Below are 26,969 nucleotides of genomic sequence, written 5' to 3' on the forward strand. Positions count from 1 at the left end.
ATAAGCAAATATGACCGTAATCTGGGCTGAGGCCTTCATCTACTCAACATCCCATAATACACACACACATACACAACATCCCATAGTACACACAACATCCCATAGTACACACACAGACACACAACTATTTTCTGTGATGGAGTCATTGAAACATGAATCTTTGCCACAGAAATAATCATGTATTTAGTTTGTTTTCATACATGTAACATATGAGTGCAATTTAAATCAGTTTGTGGCCTAGAAACAAGCAGCATAACTCCCATTTGGGGGCAGAACTGCATCTATAAAGTCTGAAATAAGGCTCCACAAAAACCCAAATGTTTGAGACGGTTAACTAAAAAACAGGTCAAAGTTTGGTTTCTGTCCAGACACCTAAATGTGGTTGGAACCGTTGAACCATGAACTTTACTCACCGTCTGACTTCCGTTTCCAAACTGAAACTATTTTGGTCGTCACCATTCTCAGATGAAAGCCGCTGGAGAATCTGGAGGTTCACGATGTGACCCAAGTGAAGTTAAAGGAGATGAGTTGAAAAACCAGAACAATCTGTTTCCTGTGATGTTTCCTGGTGAGGCCAAGAACTTTCTGAAACACCACTGTAGTTTTTTAGAAATATGACACAATCTTCTGGGTCAAAAATATACATACAGCTTTTGATGTAGGAAGTTGTGTTAATCTAGTTTTCTTTGTGTCATGACCTCTTAACTTCTTGTGGGTGATCATGATCGACTACAGCTGCTGACTCCTCTGAGCCAGCTTAAATAGAACCATTAGATCCACTCAGTAGACTCAAACACTTCAGTGGGAAAGTCTGAGGAGCTCAGCAAAGATCTGAAGAAGCAAATCCTTGACTTGAACAAATCAGAAAGTCATTTCAAAGCAGTTTCAGATACAAAATAATCTGTTTGTGAGTCTAAAGTTCATGGTCCAGTTGTGTTACTGCCACCATCATGAAGAAAACACAAACTATCACCTGCTGCTGAGAGATGATTGGTCAGGATGGTCAAGAGTCAAGCAAGAATCATCAGAAAGCAGGTCTGAATGAATGAGAAGCTGCTGGAACACAGCTGTCAGTGTCCACAGGGTTTTACATCAACATGAGCTGAGAGGATTCATGAAGGAGGAGGTTGTTCCTCGAGAAGCTCCGCTCAAGTTTGAAGGCCTTCTGGAGGAAAGTTCTGTGGTCAGACGGAACAAAAACTGAATGGAAATATGTTTGGAGGAGAGAAGGTGAGGCCTTCAACCCCAAGAACACCAAACCTACCATTAAACATGGAGGTTTCAGTATCATGCTCTGGGACTATCTTGAAATGTTTTTGGGCTGGTTTTGGGCTTTTTCAGGACTAGTTTCAGACAGTATTCTGACTGGTTCTGAACATATTTTTGGACTGGTTTAAGTTTGATTTTAGTTCTGGGTGTATACTCTTTTAGGACTGGTTTCAGTCTGTCTTAGGCGGGTTTGGACAGTTTTTTTTAACCCCAAGAACACCAAACGTACCATCAAGCATGGTGGTGGCAGTGTCATGCTCTGTGGAGCTGGAGTTTTACACAAAGTAAATGGAAGGAGGAGGATCACCTCCACATTCTTCAGGAGAACCTAAAACCATCAGCAGAAGGTTGATCTTGGACACAGTTGGATGTTCCAATCAGACAATGAGCCCAAACATACATCAGTCGTGGTAAAGAAATGGTTCCATCAGGCTAGAATGAAGGTTCTAGACTGGTCTCCCCAAAGCCCTGACTTAAACCCATCACGAACCTGAAGAGACAAGTCTGAGTCAGAAAGACAACAAATGTAATTGAACTGAATCAATTCTGTCCAGAGAAGTCAAAGATAAACCAGAAGATTGTGGACGGAAATCCAAAGAACCTAATTGTAAGCAGTGATTAGCATTTCTGAATGTGTATTTTTAGCAAAGCAGGTATTGTCATTTTTCCAGAAGACCTTTGATAGGTCTATGAAAGATTCAAGATGCATAAAAACGCACAAAGATTCACATTTCAATGATTCCATCACAGAAAATTTAGAGTCTCATTGGAGACTAGAGGCTGACTGGTAAACATGGACTTTATAAGTGGATGGAAACTTCTGTTCAGAACTGTACTGGGTTTGGAATGGAACAACTTTAAAATGCTTATTTTACTTTTAAGACAATGTTTGATGAGAAAATTTTAGTTTGAATGCAGAACTTTTTCTTGTAATTGAGTATATTTGCATTGAAATGCTGCTGCTTTACGAGCAGATCGTCAAGCAGAAAAACCTGAATCTGTCCTGATCACAGATCATCAGAAACACTGAATATGACTCCGTTTGTCTGAAAATCATTGGGCATTGGAACCAATAGAGAACTAAGTGAATGAACACAGATGATCTGAAGACACCAGAAACGTTTGCATTTTTTTTTTTTTTTTACTGTCTTCTGACCAAATAATCAAACTTCATATCAAGAACATATTTGGCAGAATAACTGACAGAAGAGCTGCAATGATTAATTGAAACCAGAAAGTCGAAGCAGCAATCAGAGAAATTAGACTGTTTATTTTTGAGTAAAAGACTCAAAGTGATTAATCGATTATAAATACGTCTGCGGTTAAAGTAGAAGTTGACAGCAAATCGATTAATCATTGCAGCTCCGGATAAAGACGGTTTTTACTCTTTCGGCTGAACAGGAGACAAACAGCTTCAGCTCACAGAGTGAAACACGAACTGGTTCTTCACTTTGACATGTGGTTCCAGAGTAGAAATCAGAGGAGTGAAACACAGGGACAACATCGGTCATGAAATATTATCCAAAAAGCTACAAAACGTTGGTTTTCATAAAAGCTGTTAAAACTCTATAAAATCAAGTCTTGTTTTTTCATCACAAATCAAATGAAAACCAGAACAAATGTACTGTAAAACATTCATCAGTACAAGGCCATTTGGAGTCGGGTGTTGGTGAACATACACGTGATTTACAGTTTGTAGAACCACTGGCAGCCCCTGATTATTAAACACCAGCGTCTGTCTGCGGTTTTCAATCCGGAGCTGCAGTCGGCTTCACCTCCTCAGACCTGGACAAAAACGAAGACTGAACCCGTCACTGCTGAGTGCAAGTCTGTCGACAGCATCGAGTCTCTCAAACTAAATAAACAGGAAACTGCCCCTGATTGGCTCACAATTCCCCCACGTGGCACAACGGTAATTTCCTGTAAACATTTGCTTATAAAAACACCTCGTCCCCTCCGAAAAACAAAAATAGATAGAAATTTATTTGTACATGGACATATATATTACTAAAGGCCTTAAAATATTTCCCGTTCTGCTCCTTGAGAGTCACAGTTCCCTTCAGTGGAGATCCAGCCTCAGCCGACCTGCAGGGACGGAACACACAGGTTAGCACACCTGGACACACAGCGGGACAAAACTACACACACCTGGACACACAGCGGGACAAAACTACACACACCTGGACACACAGCGGGACAAAACTACACACACCTGGACACACAGCGGGACAAAACTACACACACCTGGACACACTTACTCAAACCTGGACACACACGGACACACTTACTCACACCTGGATACACACCTGGACACGCACTCACACCTGGACACATTTACTCACACCTGGACACACACGGGACAAAACTACTCACACCTGGACACACTTACTCACACCTGGACACACACCTGGACACACACTCACACCTGGACACACACCTGGCCAAACCTACACACACCTGGACACACATATACACACACCTTGGCACACACATGGACGGACACACACATTCACACACCTGGGCACACGAAACGACCAAAAACAAACACAAAATGCCCAAAAAGTGATGCAAAGCAGACACAAAATGACCTTAAACATCCATAAAACAACAAAAGCAGATGCAAAACAACCAAAAACACACAAGTTAACACACCTACACACACGTGAACACACCCTTACACACAAAACAACCTAAAACAGACACAAAATGACCAAAATTTGATGCAAAGCAGACACACAGTGACCTTAAACACAAGCAAAACAACAAAAACGGATGCAAAACGACCAAAAACACACCTGGACGCACCTGAACACTCACCATGCCAAGTCCTCGTACCAGCTTTACTCCTGCTTCTTGTCTCTGCGCTCTTTCTTCGGCACCAGAGCCTTACGGAGGTACGGCATCGATAAATAGACCACGAGGAAGAAAACGTGACCACAGAAGTAGATGGAAGAATAAACCTGAAACACAAAGGTGATAAAAATTATAATCCTGGAGGACAAGATAGAAGAAGCAACTACTCAGGTAAAACACTCATCAGTTTCTATTAAAAACAGTCTAAATCCTGTGATTTCAGCTTCTGAAATGTGAATATTTTCTGGTTTCTTTCCTCTGTGACAGTAAACTGAAGATCTCTGGACTAAACAAGACATTTACACAGATCCAGTATGGATGTTGAAACTGTTTGTGTTTCAGAGTCTGATGAACCTTCAGACTCCAAGGTTGACGTCCTTGTTTTACTTCAGTCTGACGTCTGTTTCCTAAAGTCCTGTTGCGACCAAACACCTTGCTGGTCATGTGACCTCAGCGGCAGGTACAGGTGAGAGCAGCACATCGACCGGGACTCACCTTTAGCCACTTGTCGTAGGTGAAGAGGCAGAACGGCACCAGGGGGTAACCCATGAAGAGCCAGTGGATGAACTGTTGGACCACGTAGATGAAGGGATAGAGGGGGCTGTTGGCCAGTCTGGTGAGCAGAGGACTGTCCCGGACCAGAGCCTGGGCCTGGTACCAACACATTTACATATCAACGATCAACATAGTTATATATATCACCAATGTCTATGTATATAGACTGCCAAGGCCAAAAAAAGTCACACACTCCAATATTTCATTGAACCGCCTTTAGTTTTGAGAACGTCACTCATTAGCTGTCGCATCGTTTTGACAAGCTTCTGCAATGTCACAGCATTTATTTCTGTCCAGAGTTGCATTAATTTTTCACCAAGATCTCATATTGATGATGGGAGAGTCGGACAAAGTCTTCTCCAGAACATCCCAAAGATCCTCAGTGGTTCTGAGGTCTGGACTCTGTGGAGGTCAATCCATCTCATGCTCCCTGATCCACTCATTCTCAATGTGAACCCATGAATCCTGGTATCACCATCTTGGAACATGAAGAAAACTCCACTGATGTAAAGACCTGCTCATTCAGTATCTTCAGCTGACCTCATTCTTTGGGAACATAACGTTGGAGAACCTGACCAACCCCAGATCATAACCCTAACCCCCACTAGACACGATGAGTTCATCACTTCATCTGCCTCTCTTCTTACCCTGATGCCCCCATCACTCTGTAACAGGGTAAATCTGGACTCATCAGACCACATGACCTTCTTTCATTGATCCAGAGTCCAACCTTTATGCTCCACAGCAAACTGAAGCCTTTTATCCGATCATCCTCATTGATCAGTGGTTTTCTTAGAGCTACAGCTGTTTAGTCCCGATCCTTTGAATTCCCTTCATGAGGAAATGTTCTTACTTTCACTATTAAACAGCCGTGAGTTCTACTGTTGGTTTCCTACAATCATCTAAGAGTTTGTTTCTCTAAGATGATAGTTCTCCACTATCCTTCAGGTTTTAATAATGCGCTGGACGGTTCTTAACCTGATTTTAGTCGTTTGATCTCCTTAGTTGTTTTCTTTGCTTGATGCAGGCCAATAATTTGATCCTTCTGAGACAGATTAACATCCTTTCCATGACCACAGGATATGTCTTCCAATATTTAAGAAATGAGAAGCTCCTCACTGCATCAGCTAGGGTTAAAGAAGTTCTTTCATCACTGACTATCCAATGTATCCAATTTGCTTTGTTAAATCCAAGTGACGACTTTTTTATTGACCAGGAAGTGTATTTGGTGTGTGAGGTTACCTGTCTCTCTACAGTGATGATGAAGAACTCCATGGAGAAGCACAAGAAGTATCCGGAGTGGAGGCCATGCCAGATGGTCAGAAAGAACAATGAGGTAACATGAGATAAAGGTTTGTTTCCCAGGAACTTCAGACGCTTGAACACGTTTCTGAAAGGAGAGAAACACGGAGCCTGAGTGGACCAGAACACGGAAGTGCAGCAGCTCTTTGCTTTCACCAAACACATGAATAAAGTCCTGATTTGCTTCATCACAGTGTTTTATTTCAGCTCCAGATTCTGCTCAGATCCAACAGGAACCTCCTTAGAAAATTACATTTAGTTCATGACTCTTAAGTCCCAGCGAAAGAGTGTTCCACCTGAGGTCTAATTGATATCACCTAGCAGAATGTTTCACCTGCTCAGACTCACCTGGCTGGATGTTTTAACCTGCTCAGACTCACCTGGCTGGATGTTTCACCTGCTCAGACTCACCTGGCCACCCAGGAGTTAGTGTTGATGTTGAAGGAGGAGATGGTTCCTGAGAACAGCGGTGTGGTCTCATACAGCCAGACCTTCATGTTGGCGCAGGCGTCCCATTGGTGCTTCCCGTCAACCACGCCGTTGTAGCCGAGTCCAGACAGAATACACACTCCCTCCTGGAACACACAACGTAACACACACTGTAACACAACACAACCTTTTCCCGTTGATCCACTTCCAGCAGGTTTTTTCTCTCGTTAAATCTGTTCGAACGACGACAACATCCGAGGAACTGTTAAAGACAAAAACCTGAAATTTTATCTCTTATTTCTCATGTTAGTGATTCAGAAGCTCTGTTTGAAGAACCATTTAAACTCCAGAACTCTACTTGGATCAGACTTCCTGCCAACAGTTTGGTTTTTCTAGTTCAACTTGTCAAACCTTTTCAGTCAGTCGTTAAAGGTCAACGAAAATCACCTCCTTTAGTGATCCGGTATTTCATATTAAAGTGTACTGTGTGTTCAGTTTAGTATTATTGTGATCTACAATGACCTGAAGAGAAATAAGAGAGAAAATGTCAGGTTTTTATCTGTAGTAGTTCCTCAGATATTGTTGTTCAAACAGATTTAATGTGAGAATAAACATGATGGAAGTCAGATTTGAAAACATCTCAGAGAGCTTTTGAAGTTTATGAAGCTAAAATTTCCAAGACCCCATTTTAAATATGCAGAGTTTAAAACAGTTTAAATCAGAAGGAGTGTCATTAGAGCAGATCAGGGTGCGACTGAATGAGCTAAAGCAGACAGACGAGTTCATCCGCTGTTTCTAGGAACGTCTCTACTTACTGCTATGACCCAGCAGCTGACGTATTTATACAGAACGATTTTGGCCCACAGCAGGATGAAGACGCAGCGGTACCAGAAGGGCTGGGCCTGAGAACAAACACAGCAGGGGTTAGAACGTGTTCCGTTAATCTGTTGAATCCGTTCTCCACTCTGAAGCTGTCCTCACCTCGTACTCTGCTGTCAGGAAGTAGCTGTCGGGGTAATAAGGGCTGAAGATGGCGTAAACCAGCAGGCAGAGGAAACCCACGCCGAACCTCTTCATCGCCGGAACAACACTGAGAACAGAGGGGGACGCTGAGAACGGGTCTGTTAACACCCGTAGAACATCTCTGGGATGTTCTCCTGCTCTACCTGTTGGCGGGTTTTCCAGGACAGTCGGTCAGCTCTCCGGCCACCAGCCTCTGGTAGCTCCTCAAGGTGAACTGGGGACCCACCAGGAAGCCTCCATAGAAGTAGGAGAACCCGCAGACCTCGAGCAGCGACGGAACCGACGACAGGGCGGCTTTCTTCTGCTCCGGGTTCAGCTGGGACTAAAATACAGCAGAAACAGAAACAAAGTCAGAAATCTACTAAAAACAGAAAGAATATTCAGACTTTCAACTTTCAGATGGTTCTTGAATCAAATGTTCAGCCGGGAAAATGAACCAAGTGTGATCTCAAAATTCTCTTCTTTTTTTACGTTATTCTTCTTGCCCTTTTTTATTATGTATAGGACAGCGGAGAAAGACAGGAAACATGGGTGGAAGAGCGGGGAATGGCATGCAGCAAACGGCCAGTTGAGCTATCTGGGCGCCACAAAATTAGAATAATGGATCAAAATCAGGATCTGTCGCAAACTTTGATAAATATCATGATTTGAAATGTCATGTGATGCGTTCAGGAACTGTCTGAAAGTGCTGTAGTTCTATTTGTGATGACATTTTGTCCAGCAGAGCGACTCCATGCAGCGCATGTAGCAGAGCAGATGTGGAGTCCAGTGGTGTCATCAGGATAAGATGGTAACTAGTTTGTGAAATGCTTCACTGGAAAATTAAAGAACTTGTATCTTCACTTCGTTCTGTTTGAGAAACTGCAATTAAGACTTTGATATTTTACTCCACACTGATAACTGATTAACTAAGTGATTGATTATTACCAATAATAAATGAGTGTAAATAAAAGTAGTGTTCGAGTTTCTGCAGACGTCACTGATCTTCTCTGCTTGAGGTCCAACATTTACATTATTTATGCAGATTGTTCCGTTCATTCACTGGATGGTGATGAAAACCAGAACAGAACCGACAGACATAAAAACAGTGAATAAATCTGAAGTAAACAATCGTGATAATCGATCAGCTGACTCACCGGTTCCTTCCCGCCATCGTAGTAATCAAACGACATACCTGAAACAGGAAACAGAATCACCTGAACAAACATCTAAAGATACATCTAAAAAAACCACCTGAACAAATACCAGGGATGGGATCAGCAAGTTCTGATTCCAGTGGAAAGTTGTTGACGGGGGGGGGAGCGACTTCCAATCGCTGGGCCGTTTACAATCGTCGTTAACAAGCTATCGTTAACGTCGTTACCATCTCGCGGGAGTATCAGCGACAAAGTGTTCAAACTTGAAATGAAATCGGCGGAAGTCAGCAGATCCGCGGAAAATTCCCATCCCTGGACTCTACACTTCATGGTGATTCGAATACAGTACTGTACATGACTGCTGTCACTGAGTGGCAGCTAGCATTCAGCGCGGTGGATATTAGCAGCCGTTCGATATTACGACTCGCTGACCATAAACATACCTCACCCGCCAAAAAAATTTTCTCCTCGAATTTAGACGAGTCACAAGAATGACCCTGGCAATGATAAAATCCGCGGAATTCCGCGGATCCGCGGAAAATTCTCATCCCTGAACTATGTAAACACCTGGACAAACACTTGAACAAACACCTAAAGATATATCTAAACAAACACCTGAACACCTGAGCAAATACGTAAACACCTGGACAAACACCTAAAGATATATCTAAAAAATACCTGAACAAATATTAAACACCTGGACAAACACCTGAACAAATACGTAAACACCTGGACAAACACCTAAAGATATATCTAAACAAACACCTGAACACCTGAACAAATACGTAAACACCTGAACAAACACCTAAAGATATATCTAAACAAACACCTGAACAAACACCTGAACAAATACGTAAACACCTGGACAAACACCTAAAGATATATCTAAAATATACCTGAACAAATATTAAACATCTGGACAAACACCTGAACAAATACGTAAACACCTGGACAAACACCTAAACAAACATCTGTCAGACTGTCCAGGTATTTGTTTGTTTGTTTGTTGAGTTGTTTCTTTAGAGGTTTGTTTAGGTGTTCAGGTGTTTTTTTTTTAGGTGTTTGACGTCAGGACTCGTCTGACTGAACCCACCGACGAGCTTCAGCGTGAGTACGCAGTGGGGCATGGTCCACTTGATGTCGTACTCCTCGGTGGCCGTGTAGTAGTAACCTGCCAGCAAGTAGATCTGCAGGAGAACACCACAAACAGACAGACATCAGCTGAGGTTAGAAAACTTCAGCAGAACAGAATCCACAGAAAAAGAGCCGATTGAGAAAACTGCAGCAAAGGCAGTTTCACAGCGTTTAATTCCTCAAACTGTGGGCATTAAAGGAAGAACATGTGACCGTTGGTTCTTTAACACGTGAGAAAAAAACATAAAACATCAGCTTCAGCCCTCTAAATCACCAGAAAAGCTCAATTTATCAGCCAGAAACTTTAAGAACACAACAAATGTCTTTTAAAGTTTAACCGTGCATCAGATCTGAACTTAAAATCACAATCTCTCATCCGAATACTTTATTCTGAACATCTCCTGTAAAATGAATCAAAATAAAGCATAAAAACAAATAAAATGAGAAATGAGCTAAATGATAAGAACATAAGAAGATAAGAACATGAGAACACTGGAAGACTAGAACAGTAGAAGACTAGAAGATAAGAACATGAGAACACTGGAAGACTAGAAGATAAGAACATCAGAAGACCAGAAGACTAGAACATTAGCACAGCAGAACATTAGAACACTAGAAGATAAGGACATGAGAACATTAGAAGAGTAGAAGACTAGAAGATTAGAACACTAGACGACCAGCAACTTAGAACACTAGAGGAGCAGAAGACTAGAACATTAGAACACTAGAAGATAAGGACATGAGAACATTAGAAGAGCAGAAGACTGGAACACTACACGACCAGCAAATTAGAACACTAGAAGACTAGTACATTGGAACACTGGAAGAATAGAAGGCTAGAACATTAGCACACTAGAATATTAGAACGCTCGAGGACTAGAAAACTAGAAGATTAGAACACTAGAACAAGAAGATTAGAACAATAAAAAGCAAGAAGATCAGAAGATTAGAACATTAGAGGACTAAAAGACTAGAACACTAGAAGACTAGATGACTAGAATATTAGGTCACAAGAAGACTAGAACATTAGAATACTAGAACATTAGAACACTCCAACATTGGAACACTAGAAGATTTGCACACTGGAAGACTAGAACAGTAGAACACTAGAACATTGGAAGACTAGAACAGTAGAACACTAGAACATTGGAACACTAGAAAATTCAAACACTAGAAGACGAGAACATTAGAGCAGTAGAACATTAGAACGCCAGAACAGGATCTCACCATCTGGAAGGTGAAGCTGCTCAGGACGGCCGTCACCGTTCTCCCCATCAGCCTCAGCATCAGGAACTGAACTAACACACATACTGCTGAGTGGCACAGCTGAGAGCCTGCAGAACACAGAGAACACGGACGCCGGGTTTAACCACAGAAACCCGCAGCACCCGAACGCAACATTCAGCAGCTACTGATGAGAAAGACGAAGAAAAACCAACAAACCTGCTGTAAAATCCCAGAGCAGCACAACAGAGACAGGAGAGACAAGTCAGAGTTTACATTCAGCCCTTCATTTATTCACCCGTTCATTTATTCATCCGTTCATTTATTTATTTATTGACCTGTCTACGGGACATTACTGCTGTCATCACATGACGGAGTTCAGACAAGTTAACTGTGAAGCTGAAATGTGTTTAATTAATCAGATATATATTTTTAATGATAAAATTTCACAGATTCAGTTTTAAATTGTGAATATTTGCAGGTTTTTTAAATTTTCTCGGACAAAGTTAAACTAGAGCTTCATTCATGTTTGCAATAATTTAGACAATAACTGACAGGTTAATCATTTGTTCGGAGGAGTTTTGTTGGTCATTAAACACGAGTTATTGATCTACTCAAGCTTTAAAAGGTCCAGTTTACTGTGATATGAAAAAAATATCCACATCTGAGAGAGTGGAAGGACCGGAAGGTTTGAAAATAAGTGACCAGTGATGTTTTCTCCTGTTACACACTGATGATCTGTGCAGCTCTGAACTCTGAGACTTTGGGCTTTGGTTGTTGGACAAAACAAACCAGAAAAGCACTCAGAGAACTACGCCAAGGCTGCTCAGTCGCATCATTTCCGACGGATTAAATATTTAATAAAAAATGACCTTGCGCTGAACACAGGCGTGTGTTCTCCATGTTTACATTATGTACGGATACCGGATGGCGTGACCTAAACATGTAGCGGGCGACGGGAATTGATGGGACTCAGAAACACCGCCACAATTTAATTAACTGTTCCTCGTATCATTTCTGATGTATACACCCTCGTCAAAAGTTGGAGGACACGGTCTCATTCAAATAAAGTAGAACCTGTCCTACAACTTCTGACAGGGGGTGTATTTCATGACATGGATGTGATCAGGGCAGGACTCTGATCATACATGTAAAGTTTCAGGCAGATTGGAGCATGTTCAGGGCATTTACACGGCACTTGAAATTGCATGGCGAAGGACCAAAATTCCAGAGGCCGCCACAGACACGCCCTTTGTCTTTGGAAAAAGATTTTAATAACTTTGGATCATTAAGGCCTCCTGTATGTACTGGCCCAATTTGAGGTGAATTAGAGTTTCCCCCTAGGAGGAGTTCACTCTAGAAAAAAATGAAAAATGGGCAAAACCTGATATTCAACGCATAACAGCTCACTTCCTGTTGGGTTTGGAATGTGGCTGTCACTGACTTTTTTGTTCAGCCTGATGTGCTGCATATGTGTACCAAATTTGGTAGATACACCCCCTGTCAAAAGTTTTAGGACAGGTTCTACTTTATTTGAATGAGAAAGTGTCCTAAAACGTTTGACAGGGGGTGTAAGTTCTGATAAGTCTGCAGGTCTGTAAGACTAGAAGACTAGAACAGTAGAAGACTAGACGATTAGAACACGGGACAAATTAGAACACTACAAGAGTAGAAGATTTGAACACTAGAACTTTAGAACACTAGAAGACTAGAAGACTAGAAGACTAGAAGATTTGGTCCTTGTGTCATTTCTGACCTTCTCTGAACATTTCATCAAAACCCATTCGTCCATTTTTGAGTAGTGCTGCTACCAAACTGAATATTTTGGACCTGTGAAGGAAAAATGACTCGTTCTCCTTTCTGAGGTCATAATGGCCTTTAGACATGCTGCAGGAGATTAGATACTTTTATTCTGAGGTGACGAAGCAGACCAGTTGTCTCCATGTTGGTCTGTAATCTAAATCTGACCTTCTCCCGGCTACAGTATGGACCTAAAGATCACAGAGAACCCTCAGAACTGATGATGGCATTGCTTGGATGTCCTGCTGCTCCGTCGGTGTCACTTTTTAAACATTTTTTAACTTCTAACATGAAAAATTACCACCAGAGAGGTTTTTATCAGCACGTCTTCCCGACTCTGGACAGAATTACAGATTAAGGGGTGAAACTTTGGACCGTTTATCTACGACTGCTCAGTTCATTCATGATTAGATTAGATTAGATTCTACTAGATGTTCTCATGTTCTATTCTAGAAAACTGTCGACTCAGGAATCAGAAATGTTGAGTATGGAGATCTGAAGACCACATCTGAGACTTTAAGAAACTTATCAGCACCATTTTATCACATTTCTGAGACCAAACAGCTGATCGACTAATGAGTTTGAGTAATTATTCTGGTTTCTTTCTTTCTCTGTGACCAAAAACTGAAGAACTCTGGACTAAACGAGATATGTGCGGAAACTCTGATTCACATTTTTAACATTTTAAGATATTTAAGAACCAAACATCCGATTGATGATCCAGAAAGTAAACAATAGTGAGATGAAATAATAAAATGATCGGAACGTGTTTTATGTCTGAAGCTCATGAAAATTCAACTGAAACTATTTAATGAATGTTTCAGGAAGTTCTCAGGTTAAAAGGAAGGTGATGATGTTCTGCTTTTCTTTGTCTTATGTTCTAATAAACGAAATGTTTGACAGTGATTGAACATCTTTAGATCAATAGAACCATCAGCAGCAGGAGGAGCGGAGATCTCACGACCTTCAGAACAACTTTATCCAGATAAAACGCGAGGCGACGTCGAGGTTTGTTTGTTCTGTTAAAACGCAGCTCTGAAGAACCTGAGAAAGAACGTTACAGAACATGGATGGTGACGAGAACAAAGTCCATGGTTTGTCAGAAATCAACCCAGACATTAATGTTTAACGAAGAGCAGAAAACCTTCAGTCTCACCAAAGTTAAACGCTGCTAGAGCCAAGCCAGAGAAGGTGTGGAACAAGTGGATCACTGTGGCAGGCTGGTGGAACAGCAGGCGGCGGTACAGCAGAGCACAAGGATACCCTGCAGGAGAACCACAGGAGAACGTTAGTGGAACAAAGAGAACATTTTGACTCCAGAGCAGTGGACGAAACAGAAAGAACACACAGGAACAGAGTAGAACCATGTGTAACAATCTAAATGTCAAGGAGAACCTTAATGGAGTAGGACTAAAGATAGAACCAACACCAAGCACACAGATAGAACCAACAGTCTGAGTTCTGACGCAGTTCCACACATATTTTAAATGTAATCAATGATATGACAACAACATAAGAGAACTTTGTTCTGAAACAATCAGTAGATCGTGGTTTTATTTATTTAAACAGTAAAATAAATGTTCTGCAGGTTCCATTTGAGGTCACTGCTGGTTCAAACACACTGAGGAACCTTGGAGTAAAACACTGAGTCCAGATTGGTCCTGTAGAACGTCTATAATCAATAACGGATGACCAATGATCTGAAAACGATGCAGAACTTTCAGCTGAATTCTGCAGCTTCACTGTTTGACTCCCAGGAACCTGCAGTTAGTTACCACATGAGCAACATTGTGCAACATGCATGGAGCAATAGGGCGACTGCAGCCAATCACAGGTCGCCTGCTGCATGCATGCTGCAGGAAGCCTGTGACTGGCTGCAGTCGCCCTGTTGCTCCATGCATGATTGCAGCGGCCAATCACAGGCTGAGCTTTAGTTCAGTCCTTGCATTGTTGTGAGGAGAAGTGTTGATGTTGGAGCAAAGTTCAAGGAGGACACACACACACACACGCACACACACGGACACACGCACGCACACACACTCTGTCTTTGTGAGAACCTTCAGTGACCTTCACTAATAAACCACAGAAAACAGCAACAACTAGTCAGTAAAAACTAACTGACTGTAACTGATTCTTTTTTTTTTGATCTAGTGTTGATTATTTTGGTCTGTTTGTTTCTAAAATGTCCTAAAATGTTAAAAATGTGGATCAGAGTCTCCTCAAATGTCTTGTTTACTCCAAAGATCTTCAGTTTACTGTCACAGAGAAGGAAAGAAACCAGAAAATATTCACTGAAGACGCTTTTTTAAAATTGATTATTAACTTACAAGCTGTGAACGAGTTGAGCTGCTGGTTAGTTTGAGGCAAACTGGGGCTGGAGGAGGGAATAAAAGCTCCATTGTTGGGGGGGAGGAGACACTGTGACACAGTTTAACCTCCAGAGGAGGACGGGCTGAACAACAGGACGATCAATCGATTGGTAATCAGCAGCTCCTCTGACAACCAAGTGATCAGTTTGAACAAGAAGAAGAAACACGTCAGTTTGTAGGAATAAACATTAATGGAGATTATTCATGTTGACAACAGAGAGATCGACTATATAACCAATAAATGAACAAAAACGGTCTAAATTCTGATTTTAGTTTCTTAAATTAAAAAATTTTCTACGTTTTTTCCTCCTTTGTGACAGAAAACTGAAGATCTTTGGACTAAGCAAGACATTGGAAGAAACTTTGATCCACATTTATAACATTTTTGACATTTTAGAGACCAAACGGCTGAATATTGATCCACAGTTTAAAGATCAGCTTGAATAGTGATCAGTTTAAATAAAGATCCGTTTAAATACTGATCAGTTTAAGTAAAGATCAGTTTAAATAAAGATCTGCTTAAATAGTGACCAGTTTAGATAAACATCGCTTTAAATGAACATCAGTTTAGATTAATGTCAGTTAAAAAAAACAAACAGCAGTTTAAATAAACATCAGTTTAAATACTGATCAGGAACAGCTGAGCTCGGGTTCGTCAGACACTTAACAGCCACGTGTTACGGCAGTTTTAACCTCCCGTTAGTTCTAACATCGGTTATCGATCCGAGCCGATCAGTCCACGGTGATGTGATCAGTCTCATCAGCTCCCAGCCGCTGCTGCCTGAAGCTCTGAGTCACAGTTTGTTCTGTTCGCCGCTGCTTCCAGCCTCACCTGGACCTCACCTGGACACCCGGACCCGCCCCGACCCCCCACGCCGACACCTAAGCGACCCACGCACGCGACTCACCGATGAGGATGGACAGGATGAGCCGGACCGCCGGTTCCGGAGAGCCCAAAGACTCCGACACCGTCTCCAGCAAGGGAGCCGCCATTTTTACTGTGGGCGGAACGGAGGCGCCGCGACGCTCAGTGACGTTACAAGCACGCGCGCACACACAAAAGCACACGCGCTCACAAACTCACACCCACAAGCAAGCTCACACACACACACACACGCAACCTCTCTGCTCTCTCAACTATCCAGTTATTGATTATTGATCAGTGTCAGGTTCAGACTCATCCGGTCACCGCCGGTTTGTCTCAGAGACGTTTTTTTTATTAATATAAATGAATATGAAGAGTTTAAACAGGCGAGACTCAGCGGAGTCAGTTCGCCCTCATGTGGCCGTAGACAGTAACTACAGCAGCAACATTTTTTATGAATAATAATAATAATAATAAATGTAAACAAATATGATGAAAAATTGCTAATATTAAATTTAATTATTCTTAGTAATATTATATTACTATGTAAGTATATTCATATTATATATTATAAAAGACATAAAAATATGTTAAATATTTTTTAAACTATTTAATTTTGCCACCTATTTTATTTAGTTTCTATATAAAATATTATACATTATATAATCATGCAAAGAATAATTATAAGAATCAATAATATTACTTTTTTTTGCAATTTTGTCTAATTTATTATTGTTATTATTGATTTTAAAAAGTAGTTCTAGTACTAACAACAAGGCTAATGATTATTATAATAATTAATATAATATAATAATATTAAGTTGTCTTAATATTGTGTTTTATTAGTATTTTATTTTAATATTTTATTATTATTATTGATTTTAAAAAGTAGTCACAGTACCAACAATAAGTCTAGTAGTTCTTGTAATTATTAGCATAAGAAGTTGTTTTAATATTGTATTATTATCTTTTTATATTATTATTATCATTACTATTATTATTATTATTATATTATAATATTTATTATTATTATCAATATAGATTTAAAAAAGTAGTTTTAATACTAACCATTAGGCCCATAATAATAATAATAATTATTATTAATATACTAAGTTGTCTTAGTGTTGTAGTATCATTTTGTATTCATTGTTATTCTTATTCTTATTATTTACAAATAGATTTTCCTAGTTGAGAGTTCTGCTTTTAAATTCATTTGTTCCTCTTTTTCTTTTTCTTTTTTATTCCATCCTGATGTTTGGTTTTCAAACGGAACAGAATTGTCCAAAAACATGGAGGACTTTTAGAATTATTTCTAATTTTAATTTAAGTCACGCCAGACCAGAATTTATTACAGTTTCACGTATTAAAGCCAAAGTTTCAGGTGTCTTTTAGATTTTCACACCTGAAGACGGAAACCAGGTGATTTTCCTCCTTCAGGTGAGCCTCGCTGTCACCTGTGGGACAAATCATGACGTCACTTTTGTTTTAAACAACATCCCAGGAGACGAGAATCAGCTGTTCTTTAAACACGTTGATAACAAAAAGAAATATCTCAGATCTGGAGTCCTTGAACGTCTTTCTGCTGTTAAGCTTGCGCTAACTAAGAACAGTGACTGAAAACTAATGTTCCATCACTTTTAAATAAACTACTGTTAATTATAATGCTTGTATACTACAGCTCAAGTTCATATTTAACACTATGTGGGCTTCTCATTATGAGAAACCTACTAGACAAATATCTAAAAGAGCAAATAATCCTGCGGCTGCTTAGACGGTTCTCTGCTTTAGTCCATCTGATATAGAAACTTTGATTACGGTGTTCACTTTAAAATAAAAGCCACGACCAGAGAAAAATAGTAGAATATAGAAATATACATTCAAATATATACGTAAACATACGTAGTAACTCTTTTAAACTCGATTTTAGAGGCAGAATGACCATATCGTGCCGCAGGGCCTGCTGGGTATTCAAATGTAAATAACTGCGCTGCGTGTCCACCAATCAAAGCGTTCAATACTCCGCCGTCAAGGAGAAGGCGGGACTTATGGTTTCAGCCAATCAGACGGCAGATCGTTGCTCCTCAGCCACAGAACCAACCGTTTCCTCTTTTTTCATCTCACATTTCCTCATTTTTTCCTCTGAATTAACCTGATATTCTGGACGGTTCTGTGCTCTGTGTTGTAGAAGCTGCCGGGTCTGTTAAACCTGAAATGTTTTGTCAGTTACTGTAATTAACCACACGAAGCTGCATAAAATCTGATTTATTTCATCGTTTATATTCATAGATCCGCTAAATCACCTCCTCAGTTTTGAGATTTTCTCCAACCACTGGGCTTTCTGCTGAAATCAGTTTATGAAACAACAGAAAAGTAAAAAAACAAAAGAAAAAATCTGTATTTTGTATTTATTTCTTAAAGATTTCATATTTACCAACTAATAGCTTTTATAATTCCCTTAAAAGACCAGCAGTTAATTAACAAATGACTGCATTTTTCAATTTAAAATGTAGCTTTTATAAGAAATATTGAACATATCTGTAAAATAGGTGACAATCAGGAATGTCAAATGAATAAATCCAACATTTTTAAAACTTAGCTTAGTCAGAAATTCAAAGATGTTGACAGAAAAATAAGAAATCTGGATAACAGTGGCAATAAAAACACAAAATGATTCAGTTAATAAATAATTGGAGCCTCTAAAATGCAAAAACAAATGAATCAACTGAAACGAGGATGACTGGAGATACAATATGATGAAATTACACTCAACAAAAATATAAACGCAACACTTTTGTTTTTGCTCCCATTTTTTATGAGACGGGCAGTCTAAGGCACACCTGTGAGGTGGGCTGGATTATCTCAGCAAAGGAGGAGTGCTCACTATCACAGATTTAGACAGATTTGTAAACAATATTGGAGAGAAATGGTGATATTGTGTATGTGGAAAAAGTTTTAGATCTTTGAGTTCATCTTATAAAAAATGGGAGCAAAAACAAAAGTGTTGCGTTTATATTTCTGTTGAGTGTAAAAACACAAAAGATAAAAATGAAAAGATTTAAATGCACCTTAAGGTAAAACACTGCAGGTGAACGAACAGAAACCGGATGGTTACTGACATTAAGATATGCATTTTTGTGAAATATGAACTAAATCCAGATTTAAAATTATTTTTTTATTTTGTTGATATATTAGAGTTAAAGGTTTTTACAGAGACGGTTCTGGATATCACATTTAATTCCTCCATAAATCAAAAAATATTTTAAAATCTTTTTTTATAAATCAGATTATGAATTATAAATATGCAAAATTCTGAATACAGATGGAAATAAAAGTAAAAAGTTTGATGGATGAAGAGCTGCTGAAGTGGAGGAAAAAATAAAATTAAATGACTGGAAATAATGTGGTTTTATTTTAAATAAGTGTGAATGCGCCACTTTTAATTATTAAACTTTGTTTAAAAAGGAGAAATCCCACTGAGATTAACAACCTTTTTTGCAAGAGAGTCCAGGCCAAGACAGGCAGCAGCAAATAAAAACACAGTTACAGAAATACACAATTAAAGCAGTAGCAAAAACAAATAAAAAGATTAGATTTACAAGCAAATTATGAAAAACAAGTGCATGTTGTGGCCTCAAGAACTCACAGTTTGGATTCAAAAGTGCCAAATGAGATTAATCCTTTTTTTTCTGAATGTTCTTAAAGAAAATATTAGAAGTTTTACTGACATATGTGCAATCACTTTAGATATTTTTTTTGATTTCTTTGGAAGATTTTTAAGTTTAATTTTCTTGCCAAATTGGGGGAATTTTTTTATTTTTTTAAGGCAAACTTTTAAGGAATTGTTGTAATTTTCTTCCTGAAGGTTTTGCAAATTTACAGAAATTTGGGGAATTTCTTTTGCTGAATTATTGATTTTTTTTTCAGACAACGAAACAATATTTATTGGTGGGTTAACTTGGTTAATTTCCAGTCTTTGTGCACCATATTCCATGCAAAAGATGCAGAGTAAACAAAAGCCTTTTGACCCAAATCAGTGTGAGAATATGGAACAGAAAGCAACAAATAATCTTGTGAATGGACAGAGTGAAGATCAACACTTTTCTGTGCAGTTAAGGAGCAAATTTGGGCAGGCAGTCGTCCAAGTATTGCTTAATATATGAGAATACACCAATGATGGATCCTTCTGGTGGCTAAAGCAGGCTGAAGATAGTTTGAAGCCTGATGGAAAAGTCCAAGGAGCTCCACACTGTGGAACATGTCAAAGGGCTGCTAGGAAGAAGAACGGTAGAGGCCAAGAAGAATCCAAAGATCAGCTCCAAGAGCATCCTGATGAATGAGCAGTTCTGGTAGCAACATGTCCATGAGAAGAACAAGGCTGGTCTCCATGGATCACACCAAGGAGGACTCATCAAAGACAGGAGAAGCATCCAAAGCCAAGAACCTGTCCATCGTGACTTCTGTTCAACTGCACCACAACTAACACAGACTCTTTAATTGCACATTTGTGACCATTTCAATGGTCCTCCAGAAATGGAGGACATTTGGACTTCAAAATGTTTGAAAAATAAACCTTCTCTTTTCCAGTTTTCTGCTCCATATTCATCAGTAATAATAATAAACTATCAAAGGCTTGATTGGTTCATCTTCCACATCAATGGTAGCATTTTTATTCCATGTTTTCTGTGTTGTTGCTAACCCTACTCTAATCCATGCTAATGTGATCTTTTTCTCAGCAGTAGAAGCTAGATATTTAGCTAGCTGTTACTGCTGACCAAGAGGACAAACTGACTGATGGAAAACAGGAAAAAGAATGAGTCTGATCCTGATAATATGAGGTAGAGAGAGACATTCAATCAAGGCTGACGATGAGATGAAAATATGAAAAATAGAAGCGAGGACATAGTTTTGCTCTGCACATTCTTCAGGAGAACTGTTTGAGGATGTAAATGACAAAAACAAGACACAAAATAAGTAAAACTAGAAATGAAACAACGAAAACAAAACACAGAATGAGAAAAATGACACAAAATGAAAAAAACAAGACAAAAAAATGAAAAACAAGACGTAAAATGACAGAAAGAAGATACAAAATGAAAAAATAAGACATAAAATGACAGAAAGAAGATACAAAATGAAAAAAATAAGACATAAAATGACAGAAAGAAGACACAAAATGAAAAAAATAAGACATAAAATGACAGAAAGAAGATACAAAATGAAAAAATAAGACATAAAATGACAGAAAGAAGATACAAAATGAAAAAAATAAGACATAAAATGACAGAAGCGAGACACAAAATGACAAAAATGAAACAATAAGAAAAATGAGACACAAAGCAACTAAAACACAAGACAAAACAACAAAAACAAGACTCAAAATAAGCAGGATCAGACACAAAACCACAACAACGTCACCAACAGGTTACGCTAACATGTTGTGGGACACATGTTCCATGTATAATAATTCTAATTTAAATGTTGATTATAAAACAATGTGACATGATTACAAGAGACATCGATCAAAAAATAATACCAAAAAATGAGATTTAAATTTAATTTGAATAATTTTGGACACAGTGTTCTGAGTAAAAATGTCTTACATGAGTAAAATTCATGATGTTTTACTGTCTTTTGTCTCTTGTTTCTTGTCATTTCCAACCAGAAGAAAACCGAGCGTCAAGTAAAAAAAAATCACTCTAAAAATATATTTGATTTGAGGATAAATTTCTGCTAAAATATCTGAACATGTCTGTATAAAAACTTCCATTTCAACAGCAGCTCCTGAACGCGACATGACATTTTGCTCGCCCCCGTCCTCAGCTGTCAGACGCGTTCACGGGCGTGCCAGTGCGGACCAATAGCAGAGCGCGGTGGGCGGGGCTACGGCCCCCGATAAATACCCGTCCGCCCTCCGCCTCCCGCCGCCCCGCAGGACGAAGCTCCGAACCGCCGTAGACCCGCAAAACAGCCCCGAACCTCCGCAAACATGAGCCGCAAATTCTTCGTGGGAGGAAACTGGAAAATGAACGGAGACAAGAAGAGTCTCACGGACCTGATCCAGACCATGAACGGGGCCAAGACGGACCCCAACGTCGGTAGGTGGATCCCGGTTCTACCGGTTTTGAACGGTTCTGGTTTAGGTTAGAGCAGCAGCAGGTTCTGGTTTCTGGTTCTGGTTCTGCTCGGTCTTTTAAACCTGATGATGGAGTCTCATCATGTCCGGTGGTTGCGCGCGCTCGGCGGCACGTAGTCCAGCAGCTGGTGGTGCGTTCAGGGTCCGCTGCTGGAGACGGTGCGTTCAGGACACAAACCATCCGCTGCTTCCTGGACGCACCGTCTCCAGCAGCGGACAGGAAGCAGGTTTATTAGAAGAGGTGAAAACCGGAAGAACAGCAGAGGAAAGATCAATCATTACAACAGACTGAAAGACAAAAGGAAAAACCCGTAAAATATATATATTTTTAAAAATTCACTGGAATGTATCAAAACTGGACTATATGTAGTGAATTATCACTCGTTTCCACCCGTTTTTGGAGCAAAGCTCATTATTTCAAAGCAGTGGAGCAGAAACTGACTCATTTATTTTCAGCTGTTTGTGTGTAAAATTTGGTGTTTTGTGTTTTTCGAGCGGGCCCTGAATGCAGCACAATGAACTGTGAGTCATTGAACGTGTGTCTGCCTGTTTCCGTGATTCTCAGGATCAAACCTGTTCCTCTGCTAATCAAATCTTCGTCACATTTTGTGTTTTTAATTGTTTTAATGTTCAGTTCCAGCTTTTCATAATTACTTGAAAGCAGCGTGGTGCGTTCAGGAGCGCCTGTCCTCTGATCTTTCTGTTCTGTTAATGAATACATGGAAAGTTTAGCTGCGACCCGCTGAACTCTACTCTGACCTCTGCAGAATGCGGCGACCTTTCCTACGCTGAACTGCGACCTTCAATCCAGCGCCGAACAAATGACCTTTAGCATCCCATAATACCAGTCTGTGTCTAATATAGACTAAGATAAAGTTACACTGAGTGTCGGTGTGTTGGCTGTAGTGCTCGCTGACCCGTCCAGTCTGCTGCCGTTTGAACAGAACCTCTGAGTGTTTGTTGTCCAGAAGAAAGTGAGACTCGCTGAAATAATCCAAATTTACATAGCGATTGTTGGAGAAGGATTAGAACTCAAAAACAGTTTGGAATCTTCATCTTCAACAGTGCTTATCTTTGGATTCAATCAGAACTCTGTGCTGCTGATTTAAATGACAGTTTTTATGTGAAATGTTTCCACACAGCTGATTTATTTCTGCAGCCAGATCTTCCTCTGTAGAGTTTCTTCTGGTTCTGCTCATGTCGAGCTGCAGATCAACAAACTGTTGCACAAGAAAAGCAGTCAGAGAGCTCAGTGCACCTCCACGGCTGCTCATTCCCTCATATAGCATCGTCAGAAATGCAGCATTTGTTTATTAGTTATTGATGATCAGAAATTACAGCAACATAGAATGTGTCCATTTAATATAGATTTACCCACAAATACAATCACCTTGCTCTGAGCACAGGCATGTATTCTGCATGTGTACGTTATGTACGGATACTGAATCACGTGACCGGCAGGAATTGATGGGACTCAGAAACACCCCCACAGTTTAATCAGTTGTCAGTCCTGATAAGTCCTCAGTGGTGAATTTGTAGTAGGATCACAATCAGCTGACGTAGTGTTCACTAGTTGTCATGGTTACAGTGACGTTGTACCGCTATCTAACAATGATACAGAAATCTTTAACAAATCCATGGATTCAGACTATAAGCTGCATCACTGACAAAATCTAATCAGGTGGTCCTCATTTCATTTCTGACCTTCCCTGAAAATTTCGTCCAAATCCGTTAGTCTGTTTTTCAGTAATGTTGCAGACAGACAGACAGACAGACAGACGCCGATCGTCACATAACTCCGATGCGTTCCTTGGTGGAGTAGTAAAACACTAGAATCCGTTTGAAACCGTCTCAGAGACTCTTCAGGTTCTGTTCGTCGTCTTTTCCTCCATGACTGATCAGATGCAGTTATTGTTGATCCGTCATCGGTCTAATGAAGCTGCTGCTCTTCTCTGATGTTCTGAAGGTTCTGATGTCTGCTTTTATTGACTCTGTCGGTTCTGATCTCTAACAGAGGTGGTCTGCGGCGCTCCGTCCATCTACCTGGACTTTACCAGATCCAATCTGGACGCCAAGTTCGGCGTCGCAGCTCAGAACTGCTACAAAGTCCCTAAAGGTGCCTTCACCGGGGAGATCAGGTACGTTCAGGACAACTTATCGATCTATCAGCTGTTTATATTCAGGTTCTGATCCATTTTTGTGTCCGATTCTGCAGCCCTGCCATGATCAAGGACTGTGAAGTGAACTGGGTGATTCTGGGTCACTCAGAGAGGCGCCACGTGTTCGGAGAGAGCGACGAGGTGAGTCTGAGCAGACGATTCAAGATGAAGTGAAGTCCTTTAAAACAGCAGCTAACCAACAAGTCTACGCCCACAGCTGATCGGCCAGAAGACCGCCCACGCCCTGGAGAGCGGTCTGGGCGTGATCGCCTGCATCGGAGAGAAGCTGGACGAGAGGGAGGGAGGCATCACAGAGAAGGTGGTGTTCGCTCAGACCAAAGTCATCGCAGGTACAGACTTCTCCACAGCAGAGATGTGAGAACATTCTCAGCAGAACCTCCGTCTCATCAACGTTTCTCCTCCACAGACAACGTCAAGGACTGGAGCAAAGTGGTGCTCGCCTACGAACCCGTCTGGGCCATCGGCACCGGCAAGACCGCCTCCCCTCAGCAGGTACATATTAGAGATGCGTGTCAGCAGGTACATATTAGAGATGCGTGTCAGCAGGTAAATACTAGAGATGCATGTCAGCAGGTACATATTAGAGATGCGTGTCAGCAGGTACATATTAGAGATGCGTGTCAGCAGGTACATGCTAGAGATGCGTGTCAGCAGGTACATGCTAGAGATGCGTGTCAGCAGGTACATGCTAGAGATGCGTGTCAGCAGGTACATGCTAGAGATGCGTGTCAGCAGGTACATGCTAGAGATGCGTGTCAGCAGGTACATGCTAGAGATGCGTGTCAGCAGGTACATGCTAGAGATGCGTGTCAGCAGGTACATGCTAGAGATGCGTGTCAGCAGGTACATGCTAGAGATGCGTGTCAGCAGGTACATGCTAGAGATGCGTGTCAGCAGGTACATGCTAGAGATGCGTGTCAGCAGGTACATGCTAGAGATGCGTGTCAGCAGGTACATGCTAGAGATGCGTGTCAGCAGGTACATGCTAGAGATGCGTGTCAGCAGGTACATGCTAGAGATGCGTGTCAGCAGGTACATGCTAGAGATGTATCTCAAAACGTAAATATTAGAAATATGTCAGCAAGTGAATATTAGAGATGTGTCAGCAGGTAAGTATTAGAAATATATGTGAACAAGTAAATATGAGAAATATATTTCTAAAATAAATCTTATAATAAATCTAAAGAACGAGCTGAAATCAAGAGGAGACAGTAAAATATATTAAGAAGGCAAAAACAAAATGAAACCATAAAAGAGAAGCTGAGTGACTCTGAGGATTTATACAAACCTGATCACCTGGACAGATTCAGAAACGATTCAAGCATCAGTCATTAATCAATAAACTGTCGACTATTAATCAGCTATTTTAATCAGTTCATCAATCTGAGTCTAAATTCTGTAATCAAAGCTTCTGAAGTGTGAATATTTTCTGGTTTCTTTTAGAAAAACTGGTCCACATGTTTCACCTGTTCTGACATATTTTATTGATCCCGCAGCTGATCGATTGATCGGCAGTGAAAGTAATCCATCATCCGAGTTGTGCTCAGAAGGAGTTTTGGCGTCTCACTGATAATCAATAATTACGTGTCTCGTTGATCTCAGGCTCAGGAGGTTCATGAGAAGCTCAGGGAATGGCTGAAGACCAACGTGTCCGAGAGCGTCGCCAACTCTGTGAGGATCATCTACGGAGGTCAGTTCATCCATCAGTTAGTTAATCAATCCATCAATTAACTGATCCGCCCATTAATCAATGAATCCCTCCATCCTGTCCTCATCAGGTTCCGTGACCGGTGCTACCTGTAAAGAACTCGCGTCCCAGAAGGACGTTGACGGTTTCCTGGTGGGCGGAGCCTCCCTGAAGCCAGAGTTTATCGAGATCATCAACGCCAAGATGTAAGGAGGCAGAGCTGCCACGGGAGCCAATCAGAGGCCAGACCATCATCACTCAGCCCCTTAGCCCCTCCCATTTTGCCAGAGTCTGTGTGTTGTTCTTTATTTTCTGTATGTTGTCACGAATAAAGGACAGACGGACACATGCGCTGATCACCCGAGAATGCTCACCTGTTTGGTTCCACCTGAGAACCGTCAGCTGTTCGGTTCCACCTGAGAACCGGGACCCGTTTGGTTCCACCTGTCCGTTCTCCTGCAGGTGGACTCGGACTTTACTTGAACACTTTCCCAGTTTTTCGTGTGAATCTGTCGCGGTTTTGTTCTCCTTGTGGTCTTGATGTTCTGTAGATGCATGATCCGCTCGCTGTCGGCTGATTGGCCGAGAGCGGAGCGTCACTTCCTGTTCATCGCTGTGTGTCATGGCCGACAGTGGTGGGAAGAAGCTGTAAAGGAACCATGATGATAATAAACGGTATTAGAGACGGACTCGCTGTTTGTTTGTCTTCATGTTTGTCAAATGCGTGAAATTCAATTCAGGATTTTAGTTTGGTTTGTTTTCACTCAATTGTTCTCTAACATCTGCAGCTCCACAATATTTATTATCATTAGTGTATGTAATCATTTTAGATATTTTTAGGATTTTTTTTTTAAATTAAATTTCCATTTTTTTCAAAATATTTACAAGAATTTTGTTCCCAAATTTGGGGGATTTCTTGAATAAAACTTTAAGGAATTATTGGATTTTTTTTCTGAAGGTTTTGCAAATTCTCAGAAATTTGAAGATTTTTTTTTTGTGTGCTGAATTTT

The 26,969-nt window shown here is 40.5% G+C and overlaps 2 protein-coding genes and 1 non-coding gene across 19 annotated transcripts; 1 reads left to right on the plus strand and 2 right to left on the minus strand.

The window, feature by feature from the left end:
* Window positions 1–2,519: 2,519 nt before the first annotated feature.
* Window positions 2,520–16,144, minus strand: lpcat3 (lysophosphatidylcholine acyltransferase 3). 5 transcript variants are annotated; one of them, XM_022215545.2, is made up of 13 exons: window positions 16,003–16,144; window positions 13,882–13,989; window positions 10,929–11,035; window positions 9,661–9,754; window positions 8,568–8,605; window positions 7,575–7,753; window positions 7,390–7,498; window positions 7,224–7,310; window positions 6,391–6,554; window positions 5,920–6,067; window positions 4,618–4,773; window positions 4,087–4,229; window positions 2,520–3,354 (listed from the first exon to the last, which is right to left on the minus strand). In XM_022215545.2, exons 1-12 carry the CDS (start codon window positions 16,085–16,087, stop codon window positions 4,110–4,112), a joined length of 1,395 nt encoding a protein of 464 aa, XP_022071237.2. In that variant the 5' UTR covers window positions 16,088–16,144; the 3' UTR covers window positions 2,520–3,354; window positions 4,087–4,109. The 5 variants fall into 5 exon arrangements, with proteins under 5 accessions (XP_022071237.2, XP_022071235.2, XP_022071236.2 ...); XM_022215543.2 differs by having other exon boundaries at window positions 10,929–11,038; XM_022215544.2 differs by having other exon boundaries at window positions 4,075–4,229; window positions 10,929–11,038.
* A 1,516-nt stretch (window positions 16,145–17,660) lies between these two features.
* LOC127536614 (U7 small nuclear RNA) lies at window positions 17,661–17,718 on the minus strand. Its single transcript, XR_007945708.1, has one exon. It is a non-coding gene; the product is annotated as a U7 small nuclear RNA (small nuclear RNA).
* A 4,134-nt stretch (window positions 17,719–21,852) lies between these two features.
* Window positions 21,853–26,648, plus strand: tpi1b (triosephosphate isomerase 1b). Of its 13 annotated transcripts, XM_022215547.2 has the most exons (7): window positions 21,857–22,054; window positions 24,107–24,230; window positions 24,308–24,392; window positions 24,469–24,601; window positions 24,679–24,764; window positions 25,875–25,962; window positions 26,051–26,648. In XM_022215547.2, the coding sequence occupies exons 1-7, from the start codon at window positions 21,946–21,948 to the stop codon at window positions 26,167–26,169; spliced, it is 744 nt and encodes a 247-aa protein (XP_022071239.1). In that variant the 5' UTR covers window positions 21,857–21,945; the 3' UTR covers window positions 26,170–26,648. The 13 variants fall into 13 exon arrangements, with proteins under 13 accessions (XP_051813016.1, XP_051813017.1, XP_051813015.1 ...); XM_051957056.1 differs by lacking the exons at window positions 25,875–25,962; window positions 26,051–26,648 and adding an exon at window positions 24,927–25,382 and having other exon boundaries at window positions 21,853–22,054; window positions 24,679–24,818; XM_051957057.1 differs by lacking the exons at window positions 25,875–25,962; window positions 26,051–26,648 and adding an exon at window positions 24,954–25,382 and having other exon boundaries at window positions 21,853–22,054; window positions 24,679–24,818.
* The last annotated feature ends 321 nt before the right edge of the window (window positions 26,649–26,969 follow it).

The sequence above is a fragment of the Acanthochromis polyacanthus genome, chromosome 12 (assembly GCF_021347895.1).
Source record: "Acanthochromis polyacanthus isolate Apoly-LR-REF ecotype Palm Island chromosome 12, KAUST_Apoly_ChrSc, whole genome shotgun sequence".
NCBI classification, from domain to species: Eukaryota; Metazoa; Chordata; class Actinopteri; family Pomacentridae; genus Acanthochromis; species Acanthochromis polyacanthus.